The sequence below is a fragment of the Branchiostoma lanceolatum genome, chromosome 2 (assembly GCF_035083965.1).
Source record: "Branchiostoma lanceolatum isolate klBraLanc5 chromosome 2, klBraLanc5.hap2, whole genome shotgun sequence".
NCBI classification, from domain to species: Eukaryota; Metazoa; Chordata; class Leptocardii; order Amphioxiformes; family Branchiostomatidae; genus Branchiostoma; species Branchiostoma lanceolatum.
In genome coordinates this window covers 13,141,006-13,162,539 of record NC_089723.1, presented here as the reverse complement: position 1 = coordinate 13,162,539, position 21,534 = coordinate 13,141,006, and the positions used below count along the sequence as shown (strand labels likewise).

The window sequence follows — 21,534 nt, the reverse complement described above, 5'->3', positions numbered from 1 at the left end:
CAATGCGAGCGCTGATCGATGTCGTCCACAGAATTTACTTGCTGTGGCCTTACTCTTAAAAGGGGGGCCAATCACAAATCATGCCACTTGTATGCACAGAAGCAAGTTACCTGTCTTTGATGCTGAACACTATCTTAATACACACAACAAGCATACAAACACACATACGCATCAACATTACTGTCCTTGATATTAAATACCACGCCTACAAGACGCACTTGTAAACAAACCTGTCATTGACACTAAACACTCTCCACACACAAAAATATCTATTCTTGCTGCTGGACACCGCACCCATCAGGCACAAAAAAATACCTGTCCTTGGTGCTGAACTCTATCGAGCCTGGTTAAGGGTCTAGCAGTCCTATACCAGGTCCTATACTTGAACCATTGTAAGGGTCATGTTTCTTTAAAGTCTTATATGTTGAAAAAGTAACTAAAATTACAGAATGGATGAAATCAATCATGATTGTAATAAATATTACATTTTGAAAATATCAATTCAAAGTGACACGTATTACGAAATTTTATTCATTTTCCAATCTATTAAATGATCATGTCTAATTCATTAACCTATTGACAAATTATAATATATTCTACTAGGAAGTGTTCATGATACTTAACCTTATGAGGAAAAATAAGCAAAAGTGACAAATTACACATGTAGCTGTTTTTGGACAAAATTTACTGAGCTCCAGTTGTTCTTATTTTTTTTTTCAAATTCTTATCAAATCATTTTAGATGAATTACAAACGATACGATTGTATAACTTTAACCATAGCTGGAAAAACTACACATTCTGCAATGTTGGACAAAAACTAATTTTGTGTTGCTTAAAAATAGTGGAGTCAACATAATAGGAAACTGTCATTCACTTTATCTTCACACTAGCAAAGTTTCACAGTGTAAGGAAAATAGATGTTTTAACTTTAACTTCACAGTGGCAGCAAGTGAACGAATCATAAATGATAACAACAGGTTTTTTCAAGGTGATGATAAGTTCACGGTAAAGAGGTGACCGTGAAAACAGTGAACATAAAGTTCATGTGAAAGGAACAAGAATTACAGTATCATAATACTGTAAGTAGTAGTTATGATATCTGGTATGACAATTGAAAGAATGTGACAAATGTTTACTATCTGACAACAGGCCTTTCTCTTTTGACATCTACAGTTTTAACCAAGCCTTTCCCAAGGGAATGGAAGTCTTCCAAAATGGCCGCCACATTCGGTATCATCATCAGGTCCTCTCCCGACTGATCAAGGTCAGGGGAGCGGCCATTCAAGGTCGTAACCTATAAATAGAAAGGATAAGAATAAGTTCAACAGTTTATATCAGCTAAAAGTAAAAAAAAACCGACATGTTGCAGGGCTCAAAATTCTTTTTTTGGAAATAAGTGCACTCGTGCACCCAACCAAAAAAATCAGGTGCACAGAAAAAAATTTGGGTGCACCACATAAAATGAAGTTTAATGTCAACAAAACAGTAGTTTGACGCTAATGCCTCTAGTAGAACTTCAATCTGTAATTCTATCCAGATTTCAAATTTCAACCACACAATACATCACATAAAGACAACAAATGGTTATAGCTGCGTACATTTCAAGAATATTCTGTATGCTAGTGTACAAGAGAACTGTTACCCTATAGAGTAAAATATCTAGGTGCACCAGTCCATCCACAGTCAAAAATTAGGCGCACAGCTCCAATTTTGGATGCACACTGTGTTGGGATCAAAGACAATGCAACAATGAAACTGTACAAAACTGCTACCTTGAATGGTTTGGCTGCAAATGCCGGTGGTTTCCACAGTGCTGCGATGTAAAGACCTCCGCAGGGGTCATGGAAGAACAGTGCCAAGTCTCCATATGTGTCCTGCAAAATAGCAACTAAAAATTAGCTTCAAAAACAAGAATCAGTGAATGTTTATTTGGTAAACTATGGTTGTTTGGTGAACTGGTGGCAGTCATCTAACACAGGACATTAGTTTTACATCCTATCTGAGAGGATGTCCCTAACCAAAACTAGGTACTCATCTTCACTTCAGTCTATACATAATTCAAGTGAGAAAATTGGTGTAAAATTCCATTTCCATGGGCATAATTAGGGATTTTAAACACAAAACCTTTAGACTCTAAGTCAACAACCCAAATCAAAAGCCCAACATGCCACCATACGAAGAGACATTTTCCACAACAGGTGAATTCTTAAAATACCCGGTACCTCTAGTTCCTCAAGATACAGCTGGACTGGATCAAACTCCACCACGGGGAGGATCTCTTTGCCACCCTGTCCCACCCCCTCATCAATTGGTACGTCCTTGGAGTCTCTGAGTTTCCAGTAGTCCACCCCCTCTGACCGACGTGGAACGTTCCGTGAATCGAGGTGGATGATGACGTCGTAGATGTCGAGGGGAGGCCGGAACACTTGCTGGAAGTGGTACCAGGAACAGATTCATTAGTATATCCAATGCATATAGAATACAACACGGGGTATTCCGTATCGCCCGATGAACCAGACCGACCGCGACCAAGGGTGATGAGGGATAAACCGTGTTGTATTTATTTATGTCATAACCACCCAAAAAAAACACATTTCATTGCAAAATGCGCCTTCAGTTGTCAATGAGAGAATTTTTTGTCCTTGAACAAACAAATCGTAAAAACATCGACTCGAACCTCCGAATCCGGTATTTGAAATATTGACAGCTGCGCAACCAGCCCACTCAAAATACATTATAAATATTCTATGGATGCGGAAAATTATCACATAATGCAAACACATATCAAAGTTAACGTTTTTGCATGACATATTTAGACCTCTGTTTTTTTTATGAGAAAAACCCATTCTTAATTTTTAGCAACAAAACAAGACTAAAAAGTCATAAAGTCAAATAGTGTAAGTCTATTCAGGTACAGTACCAGACTGAGTACATTGAATGTGATCGATGTTCAGGTATTTTTTACCTGTACCTACAACTGTAATTCAAGTATTTTTGCAGTACTGTATACAGGTAGTGGGTACCAGTATGCAGCCTGCTCACAAGGGCTGAAAACAGAGAAACCAGTTGTACTATGCAATGAGGAGGTCTGGGAATCAAACCTACTGCTTGCAAAGTGAGCACTATACCCACTAGGCTATTGATGCAGTATACTAGATTAGACATGAACAAAATGTACCTTAAAGTCTGCCCCCTCGCTCGCTGTCAGAATCTGGAGCTCAAGCATCTTTAAGGCCTCCTGCGACAGGGAGATCAGCCTCTGGAGAATCTAGTATAGAAAGAAAAAAAACTTAAGAGTCATTGCACGAGAAAACCAGGCAAAACCAGGCAGAGGTGGGAAGATGGGGGTCGGCCAAATCGGCTCATACTTTGTATTTGTGATAGATATGTGGAACTATGAACAGCCATATAATTAAAACCCTCCAGCTATTTTTCGTTATGGCGTTCTGGGACCCCCCTCCGAGACCCTAAAAAATCCAGCAATTTATGGCTGAAAATTACTGAAATTGCAATGGCTACCCTGACAATTCTGATTAAGATACGATTATAAGTTTTATATTTCCATATAACATGGGTTTCCCTAGTTTTACCTACTAAAAGTTGAAGGTGAAGCATTGAAGTTAAGAGGGTATACTAGGGGGTTACCAAAACCAATGAAAGCAGAATTTTCATCTATTTGAATTTTAGTCATCTTTAAGGGGCATTATCTGCCCTGGGCAGTGGCTTTGGAGAATGGTTTTACTGTTGCTGGAGAGAGGAACATCTACTTATTCAAAACCAATCGTCGTTTAATTGGGATACTCATAACGCGAGCTGTGAATGGGGGCTCTTTATGGGGATTTTTCGGGTTTTGGGCTATAATAAATCAGGTTGTGACGTCTCACTACGAGGTAAGTTATGGCAATTTTTTTCTGTCGCTGGGTGAAAACCATGCATAATTGTCATAAAATGCTAGCACAAATCAGAAATGCTAATTTGGGCTCTACATGGGGATATAAGGATACTTAAAAAAGTAAATTAAGCTTGTTTTACACATCTTACAGTTGCTCTCTAAGAATTAGTTAGTTCCACACTAAATAATCATATGCATATTCATTCATTAAATGGTACATAATGAAAAAAGACTATGTATGGGGGTTATCAGAACTCCACATTATCATTGGTACACACCCGTGCACATGGGTGCAGAGCTACATATACTTTATATGGACAATAAAAGAAATTAGACTATAACAAATGTCAAGAACAATTTCAGATTTTAGCTAAATATATATAATTCTGACGGTCAATCAGGATCAGAACAGGTATCATACTGAATTCAACAAACTGCAGTTTACAGATTATAAAACTTTCAAAGTGTTCTCAAAAACGTAGCCCATTACTGTAGCATGTAATGTAATTTTCTTTCCCACGGTTACACATACCATATTGAAATTTTTATGCTACATGCATTTACAAAATGCATGCAATTCCTATAATCATGCCATAGGACCATTGAAACAGACATATGCGTTGAACAGATGAATATCATTATGCAAAAATTGAAGTCCAAGATCATGCACATCAACTTGTTCTTCACTCAATCTGACTCTCAAGAAGGTGATTAAGGAGGATGTTGGTTTACAGGATGATGATCTTTATTCTGACATACTTCACAGGGACTTGTAAAGAAACTTGTGTCACCTCACAGAGGATGAAATAAATGGGATAATACAAAATACAACTATTGCCATCATCTATCATTTGTGAGAAACGAACATCTGCAAACGCGCCAAATGTGAAGGGCTGATCGAATGCCTTGAAGCTGATAGGAGTGACGCATCGCAATTTCCACGTACTTGCCTCTTGCCATTAACACGACCAGTATACGGGAAAGCCTCCTACATCTGCGCACCTGCACATGTTGGGCTGTTTCTATGGACTTTTCTACTAGTATGTTATGAAGCATTTACTTTTAGCAATACACTATTATCTGTATTACAGCAGTAATACATACATAGAATTTCAGTGACACCCTTAACTTTTTTCAATCTTTGAGATTTCACATTCCCATAACATTATAACAACCTCTAACCGCCTACAGCAAATGTATGTTTCGGTGTTTTTTTAATTAAATGCTGTTAGCTTTGATACTGTATTGGTTAAACAATATTCAAAACTATTGCAGTTGTAGCATAGTACTTAAACCACTTAGCTCCCAAGTACCTGGCTGTCCCTCTAGCCAATAGCCAGGTGCCTTGTATTGCATGAATTGGGTGGATTGTATCATTTTAGGTTTTTTAAATGTATAAAAGAGATTGAAATTAGTAGTTACAGTCATTGGCTGAGTTCTTCGAGAATGCTTGATACCAAATATTGAATGTTCTTTGAAATGGAACAATTGCAACTGCAATGTACAATCTGTTGATTTCATTATGATTCATGTACTGACCCAAATTGATAAGTATATGATATATATTTAGCTTAAAACTGTTCCCTGACATTTGTTATAGTGACTGTCTTGTCTCTTGATTTTACATATAGCTGCGTGTACCAGTGATATCACATATGTGGGGTCCTGATAACCCCCATACTAGTCCTGATAACCCCCATACATAGCCTTTTCACTATTGACCACTTTAAAATTGCACATACTTTTTTGGTAAGTAATTTACTGATTAACTTCTTAAAAAGCAACTGTAAAATGTGCAAAATAAGCTTAATTTACTTTTTAAGTATCCTTATATCCCACATGTAGAGCCCAAATCAACATTTCTGATTTGTGCTAGCATTTTATGACAATTATGCATGGTTTTCACCCAGCGGCAGAAAAAATTGCCATAACCTACCCCGTAGTGAGACGTCACAACCTGATTTATTATAGCCCCAAACCTGAAAGATCCCCATAAACAGCCCCCATTCACGGCTCGCGTTATGAGTATCCCAATTAAACGATGCTTGTTTTTGAATTAGTAGATGTTCCTCTCTCCAGCAACAGTAAAACCATTCTCCAAAGCCACTGCCCAGGGCAGATAATGCCCCTTAAAGATGACTAAAATTCAAAGAGATGAAAATTCTGCTTTCATTGGTTTTGGTCACCCCCTAGTATACCCTCTTAACTTCAATGCTTCACCTTCAACTTTTAGTAGGTAAACTAGGGAATCCATGCTATATGGAAATATAAAATTTATAATCGTATCTTAATCAGAATTGTCAGGGTAGCCATTGCAATTTCAGTAATTTTCAGCCATAAATTGTTGGATTTTTGAGGGTCTCGGAGGGGGGTCCCAGAACGCCATAACGAAAAATAGCTGGAGGGTTTTAATTATATGGCTGTTCATAGTTCTACATACCTATCACACATACAAAGTATAAGCCGGTTTGGCCGACCCCCATCTTCCCACCTCTGCCTGGTTTTCTCATGCAATGACTCTTAAATCATCATAACCCTAGTCCTGCTGAGCCCGACAATTTTGCATACCGTAAAATCACTCTATGTCATGCCTGGGCCTGATACGGGTGTTCTGGACCATGTGATAACTATCTGGATCACATAGGGTTCGGAAGTGTTATCACACAGGCTTCCATAGAATATTTCGAACGCATTTTGAGCGCGCCGGTTGTGCGGCCGTCAGAAATTCGAATACCGGATTCGGAGATTGGAATCAATGTTGCTACAGTTTCTTGTTCGAGGACACAAAACTCCCTAAACTTCTGGCACATTCAACATTGAAATGTGTGTTTTCTCGGGTGAATATGACCACGGTATGACATAAATAAAGTACAACACGCTGTATTCCTCAAGGGTGATGCGGAATACCCCGTGTTGTATTCTTTATTTATCTTCACGGTAGCAAAATTTCACAGTGTAAGGAAAATGGACCTTTTCACTGAACTTTAACTTCACGTTGGCGGCAAGTGATTTACAGACTGAACAACTGATATGTAAAGGAATCATAAATGATTACAACAGGTTTTCCATGGTGATAAAAATAAGTTCACAGTACAGGGGTGACTGAGAAAACATTTACAATAATCATAATTACAGTGACAGAAACAAGAATTATAATATGCTTGTTCTGTATGCTAATTGTCGGGGTGAGGGTATTTCTAGAATGCGTACATTGCACCCGCGCGGATGTTGTAAAGCGAAGTAACTATAAATGAGCAATATCAAGTCTAGTACCCTTTGTTTCAAAGGTGTCTGGGCACTTCAGCAGTGTGGGTATATTTTTGCTCTGGAAATCCAGCAGGACAGACAAGGGTTCACAAATAACACTGAATCATCTATAAGGCCACGCCAATTTATTTTGTTGCTTCTCGGAATAGCCCGTCCTGTTTTTCCCATTTTGAAAAAAATTAAATTGAGTATCTATTCCCATTTACAAATTTTAACAGGAGTCCCAATTATACTATCTGTTCAGTTGTAAAACTCCATAGCCACCAAAATAAATTATAAAGGCCTGCACATACTTTAAAGGTGTGGTCACATTGATCATATTAGTTATAATTTTTCATTTATTAAAACTATATTTCTCAATATTAATCCATGAAAGCAAAGGGTAATTATGTTACTGAAATAATAGTACTAGATCAAAAAAGGGGTGTATCGCATAAAATAAGCTTAAACTTGAATAATCCTCTTATTCCATATGTTATGCAAACCCTAATATCTTCACCCCAGACTATTTGCAAAAAATTCTATTTTTATTTATTTTTTTTTGTCGCTCCAATTTTTTTCTGAAGAAATCCAAGAAGCAACAAATTAAATTGGTGTGGCCTATCATAAAAAGCTGTTATAGTACAAACTGGTGCAAAAATCAGCCCTGTCCCAGAACTGGACAGGAGCAACCTGGATCTAAAGAATGGATACCAGGCAAGAGCAGGCAAGGGTAGGAGACCAACACCCAGTGAACAGTGCATTAATTCACTTACCTGTACAGTTGGCTTGGTCTTTGTCCAATGGGATGTGAGCTTGTCGCTGGGCGTGGCTATGAACATGATTGGCAGCTGAGAGCGACAGGAAGTGAACTTGTTGGAGATTTCCTGCATGTCTGCAGCTGTGGTCAATGGGAGAACAGATGACAGGAAAAATTAATCTTAGTAGGAATATTCCTAAAACGTTCTTAAAGGCACCCAGAGCATTTTATGAGGCTTGAAAACTGGAGATTTCAGTTGCTGTAATCTTTATGGAATTGACATTTAATGTGTACGCATGACTTCAAATTAGAGCTTTTAATTCGAGGTTTCAAGCCTCATAAAATTCTCTGGATGTCTTTAACATAATTGCCATACGTCATTTATGGGCTAGGCTCTGAAGTAGGGGGAACACCATAGCGGCAGCTTGCTACAATCACATTTCTGAAGCGCGAGTTTTCATGCAAGCTGTATTATTGCACGCAGGTCTCCCTTTTCTGCCTTGGGTGGTCCCGTTGATTTCACTTTGCACCCAAAATCAGTGCCTTGTCAATGGTTTTGCAATCATGTGACAACTTAATCTGGCATATTTTTTCATTGAAACCTGGGCTGGGAGTTGAGCCGATTCAAATCAACTGGGAGCTTGCCCAAAATAGCCCAGCAGTCGCTAGCAAAGATGATAATGTATTCGGCATCAGGTTTGGTCTGAAATGCAAAAAGTTTTTTTTTCAATGCTCCTCTCATGTTTACTCACAGTAAAAAGGACAACTTTAAGTTTCATCTGATTGGTGCAATTTAACATATACTATAAATGCGGAAAGATTGACGGTAGTTTTGTGTTTCGCAGTATTCACGGCAACCGTTTCACTGCAAACTTAAAACTTCCGCGAACGTTTTTGTGCAATACTGTTGCAGTGGGTGACTGTATATAGCGCTGCCGCACTCTAAACCACCACTAACACTCCATTTTAGCCTTAACGCAAAGTAAAACTATGCGACTTAAATGCATTTACAGTAGTATACTAGTTTGAATCTTCTACAGCTCTGTCCTACCTGTGAGTTCCCTGTTGAAGTTGAGGGTGAGTGGGTTGATCTTCCAGTCATGTGTGCTGAGGAGATGGAGGAACCTCAGGAACCCCACAGCTGGGGACCTGAAGTATAAAAAAGTTTGGATCCAACCATTTAGCACACCTTTGAACAGTTTTCGTCCATACACTGTGCCCTATTCTACAGGGGTGTCAAAGAATTCATACAAATTTTATGGAATTCATACGATCCATTACACGGGATACATACGATCCTTACTATTTGTTGGGTCACATGACATGACCACCAAATTCAAGATGGCTGACTTGGGATAACCAGTTCTTCGTACGATATCTTGGCTTTTAAGGGCTTGATAATGGCGTATCCCATCCGGCTAAACTCTAAAAATCTCAAGCTGAACTAAATTAGACTGATGTAGGCTTAGACCAACTAGGAGGACCAGACAAAGCTAGATTCGGTGCTAGCGCGATGGCCAACAGATTAGTAAGGATCGTATGTATTCTGCGTAATGGATCGTATGTATTCCGTAAAACTCGTATGTTTCTGCATAATGGACGGATGTATTCCGTAAAATTCGTATGTTTCTCGTAGTGGATCGGATGTATTCCGTAAAACTCTTATGAATAAGGTACAATTTGTATGAATTCTTTGGCACCCCTGTTCTATTCTTCTGCAGCCGTTTCAACGACACATATTTGCGGATGTAATTATTGTTTTGTAGAGAAGTAAAGCAGCCGTATACATCAAGGCCCTACAGATGGGAGATGCCGTAAGGTTTCTATAACTTTTGATCCATAGACTGCTCATAAAGTCTTTCTATCTAGTACATGTACATAAAGTGGCATTATAGAAGCAGTTAGATTGGCCCATAGATTCCTTGACAAAGACTGGCGCTGTACAGCTAAAAAAATTGGCTAAATTGTTCTAGCATTGGCAATTTCACTTGAATCCTGCTTTAGTATTTAACCCATGGTTTAAGTACACTTCTCATTAGAAAATAAAAGAATCATTTTACAGTGCAAATTAGTACTAACATGGATATGTTTGGCACACATTTTCGGTGAAGAAAGATGTGACAATACATCATACAAATTCAGAGGTTACAAAACGAGCAAATACATATTCCAGAAGTAGCAAAAAAATTTGGGAAACGGACATTCATGAAATAAAGTTTTCCAAAGTCAAAGAAAAGAATTTTGCAAAAGTCTAGAAAAAAAAGTAAAGAATTATGTTCTATCTGTGCGTTTATTCATAATTATTTTGTTCAATCTTCCTGACTAGTTAAAAAAAGTATAAATCATTCTATGAAATCTAAGACTAGTAGTACTAGTCTTAGATTTCATAGAATGATTTATACTTTTTTTGTCCAACTGTTTTTCACATGCTCGCATCAGTTTGGGGTTCCAGGAGGATGACATTCATAATCAAATCAACATGGCCTCAACTACCCATCGTCATACTAGATTTGAGGAGGCAGATGATAATGATCATAACACTGCAAATATGCTTTTTAGAATTTAAAACTCAATGAAAGCCTCCTCTCCCTTTCAACTGCAAATTGAAGTCTTTGTAGAGATAAATGAATGTAAGGTTTTAAAGATAGATTTCAAAGAACATCCAGGCACTACTTTCACCTGATTTGCTTGTTTTACTTGTTTTCCATTTTTCTTTTCAAGTCAAGTCAAGTCAAGGCCTTTATTTTTCTTCATAGTGCTTGTTCGGCCACAATTTTTTAACCTATTTCTTTACAAGTTGTATATTAGATTTAGTATTGATCATAATAGCATGACTTATCATGTTTAAAATCTTTAATTTATTTTGTATTTTCTCTGATCTATTCATCTATTAGGATTTATGGTATAAGTTCAACTTATTTTCTACTGTTGTTTAGTTTTGAGTTATGTACAATTTATGATATAATTGCTATTGTCAAGTTTCAAGGGGAGGCCCACGAAAAGCCACCTAGGCTTCTGGCCCCCCGTTTTTTCCCCTGTATATCTTTTAAACATGTGTCCATATGCATTAAAACAAACAAACAAACAAAGTACCCAGGTGGTGTGAGAGGTTCAGGATGAAGGAAGACGTGTGCCACCAGCAGGTCCACCATCACGTCAGGCACATGTCTGTCCAGCAGCTGCGCAGCTACCCAACGTCTGGCCAGCCGCAGGGAGCCGCTGAACGATGAATACAGCTGCTGTAGACTGGAGAATCATGCAGAAGGGACAGCCATCAGTATCAACATGGCTGTGTATTCCAAACACTCAGTGATTTTAATTTCAGTCTCACATTTCGATGACTTTTATATTGTGATGAATTGTCCAACTTATAGTAAAGAGAGAGATGCGCTGTTACAGACTATTACTACTAAGACAAACTTCACCCTATATGGTACACAAAGCGATATGTCAGACTCCTATATGCACATCATCATGTATCATATATATGCACATACATGGGTCAATTTCGCTATATATATATAAATCATTCCAAAAGCGAGACAGAACTACCTAATACATGACTACATTGTAACCCATATACTGTATCAATTATTATAATATTTTGCAGTTAGGATAGATTAGCATTGTAGTATTGTTGAGCAATAAAGTTCTTTCATTCATAAATTTTTTCAATGAATTAAGCTAATTGTGGCTATACATGCATATGACTCAAAATACCCCCATGCATATTTATGCAGGTTAGTGCAGGTAAAACTGAAGTTGTGCAGGTATTTCTGATGTCTACCAGTCCTGCGCCAAATCTGCACTCATTCTGGTCCATGAATCCATCTATTCTAATTATTACCACTTTGAAAAATCAAGAACTAAAATGGTTTCTTTAGAGTTTGTGGTTTGGTCCGCACATAAAACCTTCAAATAAGTTAACAACCTCAACAGAGACGGGGGGCGCCATAGACTTTCTGCAACATATGATCTACTGCTCACTGAGTCAGGTGTCTCATCTGTATAACGTGACGTCACAGAAGCAGTGGATTGTTCACTCCTTGACAAAGACTGTACATGTAGCTGATCAGTCGAAAATTTGGGTAAGTCCAATTTATTGTGTTGGTGTTTTAAACCCTTGCCAAACTGTTGGCTAATGTAGCATTAATGCCATAAATACATATGCAGCATTGATGCTTGGTTAGTGCACACTGCCATGGTAATTTCATGGTAATTATGGCTGTCCAAATACCAGTCCCTCAATGTCCTAGCAGCCATGCCTTGGACCAAGGCTTGAACCAATTAGTTGGCATATTTCCAGCATTAGTGCTTTCTGCCACGGCCTTTAGTCATGCTTGACCTATACATTAGCATCCTGCAGCAACTGGGGTTTTTGACAAGTGTGGACTGTAGTTAAGGGGCAGAGGGTTAATTTGGTGTGACCACCCCCACTGGCACCAGCCAGGGGAAAGGGTTTCCACTTCCCCTTCAGTCCAAGAAGACTGGGTGATAAATGATGATTAATGGACAGGGGTGTATGCTGGCATTAATGCTCTGTTCCAAAGGGAGCAGAGGGAATCCAGCATTAATGCCCAATGTGCTCCGCTAAGGAGCGCGTAGTGCGGCATTAATGCAACATTAGACAACAGTTTGGCAAGGGTACAGTTTAAACTCCATTCAGAATGACTTCTACCAACACAGATGAACTCTCAAGTGAAGTTAGTAACCTTTTCCAGCAGAGTAGTGCAGGTAATTTTACAAGAAAAAAATTAAATATGTGCTGAAAAAAAAACACATTTTGAGCTCTGATGTAGCTGTCGAGTTGACTACAAGAAACATTTTGTTAACCAAGTAAGACACATGGAATGAGATATTTCTCTTAGATTGCAGTGTGAACTTACCCATGTAAAGCACTAGTGAGTTTAGGCAGCATCACAGTATCTCGCTCCAACTGTCGAGAAGTCTCGTTGTCCCTCTCTCTCAGGAGACCTTCCGCCGTTCTCTCTAACTTCAAGATGTTGACCTCCCGGTGGTACGCAATCACCAGGCGAAACACGAAACCTGCCTGCATGCGAAAAAAACAACTGTTATTCTTAGATATTCTTATCTCATCATAAAGGTTTACTAAAAAAAACCTAAAGGGTAAATGTAATGGCTTAGTTAAGGAAAATATTACTCTAGTTAGGGTCTATTAGTTCATAAAGGTTTATTATGCGTAATACTGTATCGTAATATAGGGTAATATGTATGATGCTTTATTTTCAACTATAAGTATAATAGATTGTCATGTAATATCTAAAATCTAATGTGTTAATGTATCATCATATTCAATATTCTTTGAAAAAAGACTCTGGGAAGTTTAGTGAACCTTTCACTTATGGAATTCTTGGTAATAAAACTTGTGTCCAGTTTTTTTTTTCTTTACTGTACAGTATTTCAGTCCACTTACATTTGTAAACATTGTATAGTCTTTTAAAAGCAGCCTTGAACCAAATACACTTAGTACATGTAACACAGGAGAGCAAATCCTTAACAGTATTAAGGTACCATGTTTAGTTGCATAATACATTTTCATATCACCATTGTTTGTGCTACAAATGTAAAGGTTTGTTTTAGGAGTGAACTAAATGATTGTATTTTTGCCACTCTCTAGACTATACTGTGATGAGCAAGTGAAATATGAAGTAATTTGAAACAATATTCAAAAAGCAACTGCACTGGCACTTTTCCACTCCAGATGTATCAACATAAGATACATAATAATTTTTCAGTCAGCTTTATCTATTAAAAAAACATAGATAACCCCCCGTAATTGTAGTCAAAGTAGCCCTTTTCCTACGCCCAAAGTTCTGCTATGAGTCTGGTTCACTCCCCCGAGGTGTAGCCAAAAATCAAGCCCCATGGGAATGCATTTGTGGTGGCATCACCAAGAAGTAGTCTCAAAGAAATTAAACAGTTTACTGTCATTCTTGATTTGTTTACTGTAAGTTAATTTTAGTTATTCTAACGGTCAATGGTCAACCACAAAAATTTCATTATCTCAAATATTTGATCACTAATACTTGAGACAGTAATGTTTGTTCCCACTACTGTTAAAATCAAGTGCCGTGACCAACTCCATTTTCCCCCAAATGCTATATTTTCCTGCTGCTATATTAACTTAAAAGTGATTTACTGTACCATGGCAATGTCCACATGTCCTGTAGCTGCACTAGTGACCAGGCCATGCTGCTTGTGTAACAGTTCTCCCAGTTTGATGTGAAAGGCAGCCTTCACTCTCTTGATGGCGTCAGCTTCCTCCGGCCACTTCCCACTTCCCTCCATATGACATATCACTACACAGATTAGAATTTCATAAAATAAATACAAAGTAAATGGTAAGGCAGTCATCCTCAATTGAGGTGAAGCATGATGCTTTTTCAAGTAGCTATAGTGGTAGTGCAATTTGGCTGCGCTACAGCTCGCGTTTTTGGACAAGCACACAGGGTCACCCCAGCCTACTCTTCTCGATAAGTGTGTTGGGTTCTTATACGTGCAGAGGTTTGACGCTTGAGGCTTACACACAAAGCTTCTTCATACACAGGGCCGCCGGCTTTAGGTCCAAGAAAATATGCAAACAAAATTATGATTTTGTTAATCCAATGATTTGGTGACCAAATACCTGTGAAAAGGTGATGAAATATCTAGACTAGTAGTGTAGTTTGTACCTTTTAAAGCTGGAACAAACGGTGGACATGGCTGCCCAGTGACTGGCACTTGTATGTGACCATGAACCACTGTCTTGTGTTTGGTCTTCTTCATTTGTGCAGGGCGAGGGGGAAACACCTGTACAGGTAGGGATAAGGGTGTGGGTCATATTTGCAATAAAGATCAAGTCCTTAAAAGAAGTTGGAGCTCAAAATACTATTTTCAGCATACATGTATCTGCACGATCGCAAACAACTGTTATACATCAGTGCAGGTGACACATACATTTTACCAGGGAGTGTATTGCATTATATACATGTACATGACTTTGTACTCAGTACAAGGAAACTGAGTGCAGGTTAGGCGTACTGTAGGTAGAAGTCAGAAATACCAACTTCACAAAGTCATGTAATCACTAACTTAGACATATATATGTAGGACTGGTGGTATTTCGAGACCTGGTATTGTTATGACCCCCTTTTATAAAAGTGTTGAAAACTGTAATGTGAAAAAGAATTTCAAAGTATACAACACTTATGCTTATTTTGCTTCAAATGTAACTGGTTTTATCAAACAGTGTGATATCAAATTTCCTGACCTCTGCATATCTGAACACAGGAGAGGTTCCCTGTATGGAGGTCACGTTCAGAGGCAGGTCCTGCAGTCCCCGCACGATCCGACAGAGGTCGTTGTAGGCCCTCATGACTGTAACATTCTCCTCATCCCCAGTTCCTGGATGTGACATTGGGTTTCGGTTTGGATCCAATGGCTGCTCCTGTGGTATATTCTTGCCTTTCTTTGCTGTAAAAATAGAGCACCTTGGGTTATACTAAATACAAAAAAAAAAAAAAAAATAGATTTAACGGTTCTTGGTGGCTTGCAATGTGCAGATGTTGGCACATTGGCACAGCAAATCTGTAGTGTGTTTTTGGAACACAATTTGACAGATTGGCCTGAGTGGCTCGGTGGGCGTCACTCCACCGCCAGGGAAGGTTGTGTAAAGTGCCTTTTCTAAAGGCACAATGTTGAGCATATATAGTGAGTATCTAACCCGGGACCTTTTGGTTCTGAGTCCAATGCTGTAACCGACGCCACACTAAATACAAACTTTAAAGTAATACTATATAATGTTAAAGAATCTGACATTACTATCCTGCGTATTCATTATGCAAAATCTATTCAAAAGACACTGATTGAAATACCTTTCTTTCCTTGAGCTTGTGACTTGCATAGCTTGTCCTGAGACTGCACAGCAGCGCTCTCTTGCACGTTGGGACGGGACAGCAGGCTGTCCAAGTGACCACCAACGTATCTGATGACACTTTGGGGGATATTAGCATGTCTGGAATGAAAAAAAGTAACAGTATTTGAAGTATGAATAAAATTGCATGCAAGGGTTATCTTTATTAATCACAATCAAATTGTTAATGATGTCAGTTAATCACACTGTAGTACACTACCAAAAATGCAATTTCTTGTATTCTAGTTTTTTCTTACATACAGAAAAATATTACTTCATGCAAGCAAATTTTTCTGTATTCAAGAAAAAGGTTTTGTCCACGAATTAAGCAATTTTTTACTTACTGAGCTTTTTCTTGTAGTAAGAAAATCTTTCTTATAAAAATGACCTTGGTTACTGCCGGAAAGTAATTCTTGCAGTAAGATTTTTTTTTCTATGTATATTCTTGATTCAGACACATGGATCTGAGGTTCTTATACTAAGAATTAATTTCTCACTTAAAGGCTGGTATTCTTGACCAAAACTTTACTGCCTAGAAATGGTTTCTTACTGCTAGCTTTTATGTTCTTACAAAAAGAATGCATTTCTCTTCTTAAGACCAAAATTCTTGCTAGCAAGAACTACTTTCTTATTTCTAAGATTTAGGTTCTTATACCAACACGTCTTTTCTTACTTCAAGACCAAAATTCTTACAGCCAAGAAATCCTTTTTTCTTTTCAAGTTTTTTGTTCTTATAACAAGAATGCATTTCTCTACTTAAGACCTGCAATCTTAATACCTAGAACTGCTTTCTTATTTTCAAGATTTAGGTTCTTACACTAAGAATATTTTCCTCACTTCAAGACCAAACATGCTTATCGCTGAGAAATGTTTTCTTACATCAAGATTTATCTTCTTACATCAAGAATCCTTTTCTCGCTTCAGGGGCAAAAATTGTTATTGCCTAGAAATACTTTCTTACCTCTAGAGCTGATCTTCTTATACAAAGAATATTTTTCTCACCTCAAGAACATAATTCTTGCTGCCTAGAAAATTCTTTCTTACTTCTAAGATTGATCTTCTTACAATAAGCATACTTTTCTTGCATCAAGAGCAAAGATTGTTTATTGCCAAGAAATGTTTTCTTACTTCTAAGATTAGTCTTCTTACATCAAGAGCACAATTCTTGCTACCAAGAAATGTTTGCTTACTTCTAAGATTAATATTCTTACACCAAGAATATTTTTTTCTTATATCAAGAGCACAATTCTTGCTACCAAGAAATGTTTGCTTACTTCTAAGATTAATATTCTTACACCAATAATACTTTTCTTATATCAAGAGCAGAATTCTTGCTACCAAGAAATGTTTTCTTACTTCTATAATTGATCTTCTTACAACAAGAATGCTTTTCTTACATCAAGAGCAGAATTCTTGCTACCAAGAAATGTATTCTTACTTCAAAGATTGATATTCTTACACCAAGAATATTTTTCTTATATCAAGAGCACAATTCTTGCTGCCAAGAAATGTTTGCTTACTTCTAAGATTAATCTTCTTACACCAAGAATACTTTTCTTATATCAAGAGCACAATTCTTGGTGCCAAGAATTTTTTTCTTACTTCTAAGATTAATATTCTTACACCAAGAATACTTTTCTTACATCCAGAGCACAATTCTTGCTGTCAATAAATGTTTGCTTACTTTTAAGATTAATCTTCTTACAACAAGAATACTTTTCTTATATCAAGAGCACAATTCTTGCTGCCAAGAATTTTTTTCTTACTTCTAAGATTAATATTCTTACACCAAGAATACTTTTCTTCCACCAAGAGCACAATTCTTGCTGTCAAGAAATGTTTGCTTACTTCTAAGATTAATCTTCTTACAACAAGAATGCTTTTCTTACTTCAAGAACACAATTCTTGCTGTCAAGAAATGTTTTCTTACTCTTAAGACTGATGTTCTTACAATAAGAATCTTGCTCCAAGAGTTACAGTTAAAATGACATGTTGATGGCTTAATATTTCTGTAAATTGTGGAGTCTGGTATAAAAAAATGACATTGGCAAAGCTTTACAGTATATTATTTCAAAAATAATAGGTATAATAATAATATATATTATATACAATATTGTTGTACAAATACCAAAACTAATTTTGATACAAAGCCTACTGAAACTGAAAGGACATAAAGATTACAAACTGCTATGTAATTAACATGCTATATGATTTATTACATATGATATATTTCATAATATATAATTCTTTATCGTCTTGGAAGGTGGTGTAGAGCAGCCTCATCTGACTTGGCAGTGTTAACAGAAGATCATCTTCGACTATGGAAACCAAACCCTTCAAGCCCATTTCTGTTGACATTGGCATTCCCATTGGCATCTTCCAACGTCTGGGGGAAAAATGAAGACTATATTATTCATTTTTACTTTCTGAGTTGAGCTAACTAACTTCCAGCTTCTAGATGTGAAAGTTCCAATTGAATTGATTTCTTCACAAAACACATCATATGTTTTATCATTCTTTAACCTATCCATATGTTTTCCAGAAACAATACGTTTAAAATAGTCCACCCCTCAGAGGTGGAATGTAATCTTCCAATGTGTGCGGATCGCTTTTTGATTAAAATCTATTAATTCATCGGCCAAAAAGATGTTTTGAGTTGGACCCAAAGAGGCTATACTTATCATTATCTCTAATGCTTGATGCTTTTGACGATTAAACCATCCAGGGGCCCTTTGACTTTTTTTTTCCATATGATAAATAAAGTTGAGCTGATTTTCATACAGTCGGGTGGGGAGGGGGGCACTTACCTTTTCCATACTGCTATCCAGTGTTTCCGTGCAAAATTTGGCATCTGCTGCAGGCTCAGATCATGATCCCCATCTTGTATATGTTCTCTTGTACCTGGGTTTTGACTTTGAAACCGACTTGAGTCTTCAATTAATACAAAATAGAACTAGAAGTGAACAGCACTTGAAGGCATGAACTTCTCAGAGCTTTGGCCCTGCTGTCAACTGCCTGTGGCATTTGAAACCACCAATCAGGAGTTAGGAAAAGATCACATGGCAAGTGTTGCCATTGGTCAAAATTTTATGCAGATATTTGCTAGAACAATCAAGATTTTTAAAGAAAATTTAACTTGGCTTCTATTTCTTGCAATAGCCTCATCTTAGCCAGGAAACAACCATTATATTATACGAGTTCAAATAAGAATTTCAAAGTATTTCTTGTATTTCTTAAAGTATTATTATCAAGAAAAACAAGAAATGCATTCCTCAAAGTTTCTTGATACGAAAATCAAGAACATTCAAGAAAATTATTCTAGTTATGACTCGAACTTTGTCTTCTAGTTTAAATATCTTGAAAATTCTTGTTTTTCTAAGCAGGATACCCCAAGAAAGGCAAGAAGAAAATTCTTCTATTTTCTTAAACATCCCAAGAAAAGCAAGAATTTTTTTCTCAAAGATTCTTGATACGAAAATCAAGAACATTCAAGAATATTATTCTAATTATGACTCAAACTGTCTTCTAGCTTAAATATCTTGAAAATTCTTGTTTTTCTAAGCAGGATACCTCAAGAAAGGCAAGAAGAAAATTCTTCTATTTTCTTAAACATCCCAAGAAAATCAAGAATTTCTTTCTCAAGGTTTCTTGATATGAAAATAAAGAACACTCAAGAATAAAATTCTAGTTGTTGCTTGTTTTCATAATCTTGAATTCTTGTTTTTTCTTACTACCAGAAAAAGAAGATAGGGGAGAAAAAAACTCTTGTATTTTCTTATACATGGCAAGAAATAGATTCTCCATACAAGAAAAACAAGAACTTTTAACTTCAATTTCTAGAAAATTCTTATGAGAGAAAATCCTTTCTAGAAATTATTTCTTTATCTAAGAAAAATAAGAAAATGTTTCTTGTTGTGAGAATTTACAAGACAAGATTCTTGGAATGGTCCCTTGTGCTTTTCTTATTTATTCTTATCATTTTCATGGAAGTTCTTCATTCAAGAAAATTTGTCCACGAATTAAGTAAAAACAAGAAAACTAGAAAAAACAAGAAAAATCATTTTTGGTAGTGTAGAAAAACGTTTGTACCTGTTCAAGATGTGTTGAATGACTTGACAGCAGACCAGTCTCTTTTCAGCCATGTTGTGTCCCTGCCAGACCACCGCCTCACAGATAGTCCCGTCCTGGAACCTCCTCAGCTGAGACCTGTCCCCCCAGAACTCACGGAACTCTGCAGCCTGACATATCATCACATTTCAACTTTCAAGTTCAACAACAAACCCCCCAAAAATGTTACAATTAGAATTTGTCTGTGCACTACAATAAATGGCATTCTTGTTTTTTCTTTGTTAAAGCAAGAAAACTATTCTGTGTGCAAGAATAAGGATACGAAAAAGTTTTTAAAAAGTCATTGAGGACCTAAACTTCTTCTTAGAATGTTTATCTCTCAACAAATAAGATTGGTGTGGCCTAACAAGTGAAATCAAGAGTAAACAGTGACAAAGAAGCAAGAGAAAGTAACGTTGTCAGGATTTTTGAATGACAGAGCCTCTGCTATCCTGACCTGTGGTTGGTCAGCAGATGGTCCTTTGTCCAGCACACTTGAGGAGAACTCAGTATTGAGCAGCAGGCCAAAGGTCAACCTTCCGATGTCCTTCAGACCAGGGGGGTCATCTCCTATAGACCACTGTAATATGGTGATAAGTATGTTAAGAACTGACAGAACAGATTATAATAATTAGTCATTGATGAATTTCATTGGAACCAAAAAAATATCATTCACATCAGGGTTCGAGAGGCAAGGCGTTCGACCATTCACAGACAATTCAAAGTCGGCCAATGGGGCATGTGTCAGGGACGTTCGCGGCCGTTCAAAAGTGTTCATTCACTGAACACCTCCCAATGGTCATTAAAGTCGAACAGGCCCGTTCCTGACAGGCCATTCAGAGACGTTTGAACACGTTCAGAAGCCCTGATTTTTACAGAGGAGGTTTTAAAATAGTTGCAAAAAAATTTCATTTGAAAAATTTGCTTTTTTCCATAATGATTGTAGAATAATACTGCATGAACTTTCCCCTCCTACTACAAAATCAAATCCCTGCAAAAATAAATGAATTTACGGTAAAAAAGACAAAATCTTTAGTCATCTGATTGCATGAGGATTTTGATGGGACATACAAGAATGTCTAAAACATAAAACCTTTAGAAGCATGTGCAACAAACAAACAATACATTATATCCTCTTGGAAAACAATACACAATATCCTCTTGGAAAACAATACACAATATCCTCTTGGAAAACAATACACAATATCCTCTTAAAAAACAATACACAATATCCTCTTGGAAAACAATACACAATATCCTCTTGGAAAACAATACACAATATCCTCTTGGAAAACAATACACAATATCCTCTTGGAAAACAATACACAATATCCTCTTGGAAAACAATACACAATATCCTCTTGGAAAACAATACACAATATCCTCTTGGAAAACAATACACAATATCCTCTTGGAAAACAATACACAATATCCTCTTGGAAAACAATACACAATATCCTCTTGGAAAACAATACACAATATCCTCTAGGAAAACAATACACAATATCCTCTTGGAAAACAATACACAATATCCTCTTGGATATAGCAGGTGATTACATACTGGCTGTGATCATATCATAGTCAATGTAGTTAGTGACTATCTAATACATGCTTGT

At 37.1% G+C, this 21,534-nt stretch overlaps 1 protein-coding gene and 1 long non-coding RNA gene across 2 annotated transcripts in view; both read right to left on the bottom strand.

Moving 5' to 3' along the window:
• Nucleotides 1-508: 508 nt before the first annotated feature.
• LOC136427524 (nucleolar protein 6-like) overlaps nucleotides 509-21,534 on the bottom strand; it is a 33,514-nt gene continuing 12,488 nt past the window's right edge. Inside the window, exons 13-26 of the mRNA XM_066416489.1 lie at nucleotides 20,376-20,498; nucleotides 19,901-20,049; nucleotides 15,774-15,913; nucleotides 15,170-15,372; nucleotides 14,592-14,709; nucleotides 14,065-14,219; nucleotides 12,786-12,949; nucleotides 10,993-11,145; nucleotides 8,951-9,048; nucleotides 7,916-8,040; nucleotides 3,180-3,269; nucleotides 2,224-2,430; nucleotides 1,774-1,875; nucleotides 509-1,295 (exon numbers count right to left, since the gene is read on the bottom strand). Coding sequence (XP_066272586.1) covers nucleotides 1,137-1,295; nucleotides 1,774-1,875; nucleotides 2,224-2,430; nucleotides 3,180-3,269; nucleotides 7,916-8,040; nucleotides 8,951-9,048; nucleotides 10,993-11,145; nucleotides 12,786-12,949; nucleotides 14,065-14,219; nucleotides 14,592-14,709; nucleotides 15,170-15,372; nucleotides 15,774-15,913; nucleotides 19,901-20,049; nucleotides 20,376-20,498 — 1,986 coding nt within the window. The 3' untranslated portion in view covers nucleotides 509-1,136. The remainder of the gene's footprint in view (nucleotides 1,296-1,773; nucleotides 1,876-2,223; nucleotides 2,431-3,179; nucleotides 3,270-7,915; nucleotides 8,041-8,950; nucleotides 9,049-10,992; nucleotides 11,146-12,785; nucleotides 12,950-14,064; nucleotides 14,220-14,591; nucleotides 14,710-15,169; nucleotides 15,373-15,773; nucleotides 15,914-19,900; nucleotides 20,050-20,375; nucleotides 20,499-21,534) is intronic.
• LOC136427528 (uncharacterized) lies at nucleotides 16,633-19,890 on the bottom strand. The gene is made up of 2 exons (XR_010754453.1): nucleotides 18,619-19,890; nucleotides 16,633-18,197 (listed from the first exon to the last, which is right to left on the bottom strand). It is a non-coding gene; the product is annotated as an uncharacterized lncRNA (long non-coding RNA).